The 8,318-nt window shown below is 30.9% G+C and overlaps 1 protein-coding gene across 1 annotated transcript in view; it reads left to right on the forward strand.

The window, feature by feature from the left end:
• Positions 1-722: 722 nt before the first annotated feature.
• LOC117909783 overlaps positions 723-8,318 on the forward strand; it is a 32,012-nt gene continuing 24,416 nt past the window's right edge. Inside the window, exons 1-2 of the mRNA XM_034823835.1 lie at positions 723-1,020; positions 1,194-1,414. Coding sequence (XP_034679726.1) covers positions 723-1,020; positions 1,194-1,414 — 519 coding nt within the window. The remainder of the gene's footprint in view (positions 1,021-1,193; positions 1,415-8,318) is intronic.

Here is an 8,318-nt window from a genome sequence, read left to right on the forward strand (position 1 = left end):
TGCATACTTATATTTATATTTAATCTGTTCTCATTAGTTATATATTCCAAAAAAAAAATGATTAAAGTTAATAAATCTGAAAGTAAAGAGGTTAGGAAGAGAAAGTGTCAATACTAGCTTCAACATATATAAATAAAAAAATACCAAAGGTAAGATGTAACGACCCACTTCCAACCGTTTAGATATTGTCCACTTTGGACCCTAAGGGGCCCTCACGGCTTTAGAACTCATCTACAAGGTTACGAGGAGTCCACACTTACATAGCAATAGAAACTTTCCCCCTATCCGATGTGGGACGTCACAAACACCCCCCATGCAGACAACGTCTTCAAATAGAGGAGAAAGTTCCTGATGCTATATAAGTATGGACTCCTCGTAATCCTGTAAATGTGTTTTAAAGTCATGAGGGCCCCTTTGGGTCCAAAGCAGACAATATCTACATAATTGGGAGCGGGTCGTTACAAATTATTTTTAAAATATATTTTAAAAAATTAAAAACAAATTAAAAACAATTTAGGTTTTCAAACAGTCTTATGTTTTACAAAATATTAAAGAACTAACTTTCAAAAACTGTTTTAAACAACTATTTCTCAAAACTGTTTTCAATGACAATTACCAAATAAGACCTCCAATACTCTTTTTTAAGTTATTAGGGTTTTAGTTTAAGCAGTCTTGAAATACATTGTGGCTTTGATATGGGATTGATTGATCACAGAATACCAATGTACATATATATAGGTATTGAGATATATTGTGCTCCTACAGCCGATTCCGGGGATACATGGGTGGCTACAATGAGACACATTGCTATTGAGGGTGGATGCTATGTTCTTTCACCCATCCAGTTCTGTCGGAGGAAAGATTACCCACCTCCACCTAAGTATCTTTACAGTCCTACAGAAGAATATGTCACTCCAGATTCTATTGTTTGGGCTGGAGGTAGTGTCATCATTTCGCCCCATGGTGAAATTCTAGCAGGACTGAATTACGAAGGAGAAGGCCTCTTCACAGCTGATCTTGGTATGGCCCTAACTTCTCCAATTATATATCCAAATATTTCAGTATGCAGATAAGGCAAATGAGTCAATTCTTTAGGTTTAAGAGGACTGCAAACATAGTTTTATGGAAGACTTGATACTCTATGATATTTATCACGGGCTGATCAAATATTTTGATGATCACTTGATATGCAGATGTTCGTGGAGAGATTCCTAAAGCAAAGTTCCAGTTCGATGTGGTAGGACATTATTCGAGAGCTGATGTGCTAAGCCTCACTGTGAACAATCGTCCACTGCTTCCTGTTACTTCACATCCTCACCATCTAAAATCAAAGACGATGATGATGAGATGGATGTTATTTTCACATCCTCACTGTGAACAATCGTCCTCCTTCAATAATTTGTATGATTTTCCAGTGAGTCAAACATTGATAATTTCCATGTCTTTCTTTATCCTGTAAAGGCAGTCTTTTGTGCATATGGAGACTGCACCTCATTATAAATAAATCCTTGTTTTGAGTGTAAAATCATACCCCTTTTTTTTTTTTTTTGTCTCAAGTATTAATAAAATTGTATTTTCCACTTATTATTTGGTACAACAGTGCTTGTTACTCATTGGCTGAGGCCTCTGTGATAGCTTTGCTCATTTAGTCTGGTAGAAGTTGAAACTAAAGGTTAATTCATGATTATGAAAGGGCGATTATAAATGCTTCATTAAATTAACACCTTTCCATATAAGCTATGTTTTATGAAAATAAGTAAAATTGAGGAAAATACGAGAGAGAGAAATATGATAAAGAGGAAATGTAAAAGGAAACAACAATTATTTTTTTAAAGGAATGTCATTATTTTTCTTTAGATTATGAGTAAGTTTACTAGAGATGTATTTATTTTTTTGAGGCATGTACTTTTTTTTTTCTAAGATGTAGTTATTACATACCTAAGACTACATTTATGTTCATATTGAGTTTGTCATCATTAATTGCTCAATTTATTGTACTTTATTTAAATGATGTACTTTTTAAAGAATATTCTTATTTTTATTAAGGTTGTACTTATGCTTATGAAGTATACAATTATTTTTCTAAGTAACATTCTTTTTTTCTTGAAAATGTACTTATTATACCCACAAGAAAAATAATACATCTTTGAGATTATATTTATGTTCATATTTAGTTTGTTGGCATGAAATGCTTAATTTATGTTCATATTGAATTACCAGGAAGAGTAAATGATTTGTATGTAAAAAGCTAATATTATCATCATGAATTATAATTTTGACATGAAAAATAAAAACTTTACAATAATATAAACATAAAAATAACACCATAAAGATCATTTTATTTTATTTAGATGTGGTAAAATTTACAAACTAAATAAGTATTCTTTTAGCATTAATATAAAAAAAAATTCTAGTTAACATATCTTATATCCTAAATGTCTAAATAATAAAACCTAATTTTTAAATTTGAGCTCAAATGTATTATAATTAATATTTTAAATAATCAAGTATATTATTTGTAGGATAATATGTCTTTTTTGTCCATTGTATATTTAAATTTATATTTAATTTGTTCTCATTAATTACTTATTATATATTATCATTTTGTATTTAATGTGTTAAAAAATGATTAAATTTAATAAATAAGAGTAAAAATAATATGAAATTAAAGAGCTTTCATAAGAGAAAGTGTGGCCACTTGATCATATAAAAAAAGGAAAGAAAAGAAAAGTAGAAATAAAAGGGTATATATTAAACGCTTTCAATTATGATTTATCATATCAAAGACTTTAAAAAGGGGCAATTCATTTAGTTGTTATTTAAATGCATATTTTAGAAATAATTTTATCCATTGTGTGTTTGGGATGAAATGTGAAAGTTGGAATCCTAAAAAATATTCATTTAGTTGTTCTCCCAAAAAATGGTCAGACTTCATCATTCTTCTGTTTTTAAATTTTTAAAATTTAAAATAAATTTTCATGAATCACTTTTAAATGTTTTTTATAGAAAAAATTTAAAATATAAAAGTATGACATATTTTTTCAACTTTGAAATTTTTTTATAAACATAAAATTAATTAAAATCATTTAAGATCATGAAATTTTTTAAAATTCTTGTTACTTAATTATAAAAAAAATTAAAAAGAAGAAAAAATAGGCATAATAATCATATTTAATATTTTTTAAAATAAACAAATAAAAGCAAAGGCATATCCAAACAATACCTCATTCGCTCAATTCAATTATCGCATGCCCTAAGTATCAAAGTAGCTTACTAAGAGTGAGTTTGACAGTAACTTTAGAAAGATTAAAAATACTTCTTTGAATTACAATCGAATGTATTTAAATTTTTGCTCAAGGTACAATTTCACTAAAAGATCTTTAACCAAAAAAATATGGTTTTCACTCATTGTTTCTTCCTACCACTTTAGTTTCACCCAACTTCACCTGCAGAGGCTAGTTCACATCTTATCTTGAATCATGTATAACTTGTTTGTCTAGTTTGAACCTCATGCTCCTTAAGTTCCAATATTCTTAGGTTTTGAAGTTATCAGCAGACATTCATTGTGTACTAGGTACACGACTTGTACAAATTGAAAATGACTTCAAATAATAAAAGGTATTTATTCATAGTTTTAAGGCACGCAACCAAAAGTAATCTCTTCTATTATTATTATTGTTGTTATTATAATTATCATACTACCTTATAGAAAGGACTTCTACAATTCAAAATAATCACATGGTAAAAATATATTTTATTTGTTTGTATCTTACAATAATCTTATTATATATATATATATATATATATATATATATATATATATATATATATATATATATATCTTATCCTTTATACACGCATTTTTTTTTTCAGCTTTGCTAGTATATTTTTAATTTAATATTTTGTTTAAAAAAAAAAAAAAAGATTTACACTTTCCATCAATGTCTCAAATTTCAAATATGTCCGTGCTCTAGAAATTCTCAAGTTGTAGTCTTGTAACCTAGAATGTGAAGTGAGAGTTTGATGAAAAACGAAATAAATAAAGATATAAAATATAATTTGTGAGCAAGGATGAAAATATCGGTTTTGATAGATATATTAATAACTCATTTTTACAGATATCAGGGTATATCGGAAAATATTGGTGAATATTTTGACATAAAATATTAATGGAAAAAAATTGATCAAAACTAATGAAAATATTAAAAAAAAAAAAAAAAAACTCTTAAACATGATAAAATAAGCAATAATATATTTATTAAAGTTTTTTTTTTATTGTAAAATTTAAACACAAATAATTAACAAATATCAATGAAAATTTAAAAAAAAAAATCAAAATTAATAAAAATTGGTAAAATATTAGTAAAAACTAAAAAAAAATTATATAAGAAGCAATAATACACATAATGAAGTTATTTATTAAAAAATTGATATAATTTAATATAATTAATGATATTTGGTAATAATATACATAATTTAAGAATTTAAAATATATTTAATATTCAAATATAAAAGAAATTATGATATATATATATATATATATATATATATATATATTTAAAAATTATTATGATGATTTGTATAATTTGAATAATTTCTAAATGGAATATGAAAATGAAATAATTAAAGTTAATTTACTTATTATTATTTTATTTTATAAGTCTAGGAGTTCAGTTGGTTTTCTATAATGGGATGTTAAATCAACTTCAAAATTGGATTTTGATGGACTTGATACTCCTGTGGGTCCTAATAGTCCCCGCTTTGAACTCATATACCTTGTTGGCATTGATTATGAGGGTCAGATTGGCTTTAGGTTCACTTTTATATATAAGGGTGTTTTGGTAATTAGATAAGGTTGCATAGGGTAAGTGAACAAAGTCTCTGGATTGGGTTAATTGATTAATTAGTAAGCTCTATTAGGTTAATTAATCAATTAGAGCATATTTTGAACTGGATTAAGTAACCTAAGCCCATGTGGGCTCAAGTCACTTAAGCCTAGTTAGGAACTCTATAAATACCCCATAGAGGTTAGGTTTTTCATCACTTTTTTGCTTCCACTACCCAGAGAGAAAGAGAGTCATAGCTTCCAACCTCCTTTCTTTCCCATCGAAAGTATGTCAAAAACAAGGTTGAGTCATCGAGCAGAAGATTATGGGTTTACAAGATTTCCAACAACTTCAAAGTCATCTTTAACACTTAAAATTTAAGGTTTGAGAATATCCAAACCTAAAAGTTAGTACTTTAACCCTAAAAGATCATTTTTTTAAAAAAAAATTGGTATTGCTTCCAATGCTTAGATCTAAGATACCAACAGATAGTAGGTCACGTACTTGAGCTTTTTTTTTTATTGTTATTTACATTAGGTATTAGATCGAGTGCAATTGATTCTCTTTAGTGGAATATTGAATCAACTTCAAAATTGGATTATGAGGGAGCTAGAAATCCTATAGGTCTTAGTGGTCCCTACTCCGAGTTCATATATATACCATAATGACACAATTTATGAGGGTTGGATTGACTCTAAATTAATTCTTGTGCATAATTTCATTTTGGTAATTACATAAGGTTGCATAGGGGATAATGATCAAGATCTTTAGATTAGGCTAATTGATTAATTAGATGATCCTATGTGGTTAATTAATCAATTATGACCTATTTTAGGCTAGATTAAGTGACTCAAGCCTTGATGGGCTTAAGTCACTTAAGTCTAGTGGGCAACCCTATAAATACCCTTAGGGGTTAGGGTTTTCACGACTTTTAGATGAGAGTGGTTTTCCACATCTAGAGAAAGAGCCATTACTTCCTCCATTTCATTGGCCACACTTTGGAGGTCCAAGATCATGGTTCGAGTCATTGGGCATAAGATCTTAGGTGTACGAGACCTCCAGACTCTTCAAGCTTCTTCTTCACCACAAGGAATTGTTCTAGGAACATTTTGATCCAAGTATGGGGTTCTGATTACTACTCAAAAAGTGCTATTTGATAGCTTTTAATTAATCCTTTTAAACACTTTTGAGTAGTAGTTGGTGCCTTTTAACCCAATTAGCATGTTAAGGCTCCTTGCAATCAATTATAATCAAATTGCCTTAAGTTTTGGTGTTTTGATAGCATTTTGACCACCAAAGCATTACGAGATTGAGGAGAGTGATATGGAATCTTTAGAAAGCTTTGGGAAGCTCAGAGGCATGAAGAATCACAACCTTGAAGCTCTTATGCCATAAGCAAAGTGGAAATGCAAAAGGGGAAGCAAAGAGGATTCACCCATGGAACATTCTTGATGACAGTCACTGCGGCTAATTTTGGAGCCCTTCCCGAAGTCCATTTCCTGCATACAATATGTCATTTGAAAGCTTGGGAAGTCAACAATCCAATGCCTCAAACCATGTGCAATTTGGATCTGAAATGAGGAAGCTACAGCCGTTGGAAGATAACTGCTCCAAGCTGAAGGAAGGAAGACTTCAGTAAAGTGCTGCGAAATCACCATTCTTGTTGCGGAATGGTTTCGCAGCCTTTTTGCACAGTGCTATGGAGTTCCCCTGAAGCTTCGCGCCGCGATGGAAGCCAAACACCTCAAGTTGGAAGTTCACTTTGCAAAGGTGTTGAAGCAGTTGGCTGCTATGAAGGAATTTCGCAGCTCCCCTTGTGCACCTGCGAAATTTCGCAGACCTCATCTTTCACCTGCGAAGTGGCCCTTAGTGCTTCCTGATATTTGTAACCGACTCTTGGAGATATTTTTCATTAGATTTTTGTTGCTTAAATGCCTAAATTCTCCTTGTAAGTCACCAATGATAGATTTCCTTAGCTTTTAAGTTAGGAATTTGGCAAAAATATCCAAGAATAGCTATCATTGTGATTTTTGGTATTGATTACTACCCAAAAGTGCCATTTTACACCTTTAAGTCATTATGTTTTAAGCACTTTTGTGTAGTAATTCTTCACCTTTATTCCAATTGGCATGTTAAGGACCTAGCAATGACTTCTAATCATATTTGTGGCTAGTTTTAGTGTTTTGACATCTTTTTGGATCATTAAGACAAGCCAACCAAAGAAGAAAATCAAAAGAGAAGCAAGGAAAAAATCTGAAGTGAGCAGCTGCAGTGTTCTTTGGCACTTTTGGAGCACTTCCCGAAGTCCATTTTTTACATTCTATATACCGTTTCGAAGCTCAAGAAGTCAAGAATCCAACGCTTCAAACCGTGCATGATTTGGAGCTGAAACGAGGAAGTTATGACATTCGGAAGAGAACTGCTCCAGGTATGCGAAAATTTCGCATACCTTCTGAAGGGTATGCGAAATTCGCATACCTGTGCGAAATTCCTTCTGAGGTGTGCGAAATTCGCACACCCCCTCCCCTGTTTTGCCGACTTCACTTTAGATATTTTCTTAAGTTCTTTTGATGTAAATTTCCTTTCTTCTCCTTGTAGCAAGCCAATGAAAAGCTTTGCTTTTGTAAAAACTATATAAGGGGTGGAAATCACCTCTTGAAAATGTAACACGGGTGTTGAGCTGAACACTTAGCAATATACAGAGCACTCTTATTTTCTATTTTCTCGTTACTATTTTCTCTTTCTTGGAAGCCAAACAACCTCTGAGGATGTTTTCTCAGAGGATGAGAGGCTAAACTCTCGGTTTCTTGGAGTGAAGGAAGCTAGGTGAAAAGTCCAGATGAAAAGTTGGAAAATTCTCGTGCATTAAATTCAGGTAGTTGAAGTTCATAAATGGCTTTTTAATCTAAAGTTTTGCTTTAAATCCCTTAGAATCACTTTGAATGGCCAATACATGGTAAGCTTCAGGTCTTTATGGATGCTTATTGCTAGATCCATATTAGTCCATTAGTTATCATGTACGAGCCATTGGAAAGTGGTTCAAGGTGAAGACCTATATAGTGTCTAAAGCCATTAATGGACCTTGACTACCATTTCTATTGATTTTTATGGATTAAATCTTCATTGTCAAACCTACACCGGTTCGGGAGATAACTATAGGTTAAATCCCCAATGCGAGGAGAAAAATCCGGAATTTTCCACTTTGCATTTTAAACTTGATCCTAGCAATCCTTAGCTCCGAGAAACTTTCTTTCTTCCATTTTTAATTAGTTTATGTTAATTTAGTTTCAAATACTTTCAAAACAAATTTTATTTTCTTTTTAAGCTTTAAGTTTTTGATAAAGGAAATCATTAAATTTAATTTCTAATCATGAGTATATCACTGGTAGAATGAAAACCCATCCCAGAGTTCGACCCTAGAGCCACTATACTATAGTAGCTTTGCTACACTAGTATGAGGTCATAGGTTTTATAAATGTTTTTGATTAAATG

Source organism: Vitis riparia, unplaced genomic scaffold (assembly GCF_004353265.1).
Source record: "Vitis riparia cultivar Riparia Gloire de Montpellier isolate 1030 unplaced genomic scaffold, EGFV_Vit.rip_1.0 scaffold349_pilon_pilon, whole genome shotgun sequence".
Lineage (NCBI taxonomy): Eukaryota > Viridiplantae > Streptophyta > Magnoliopsida > Vitales > Vitaceae > Vitis > Vitis riparia.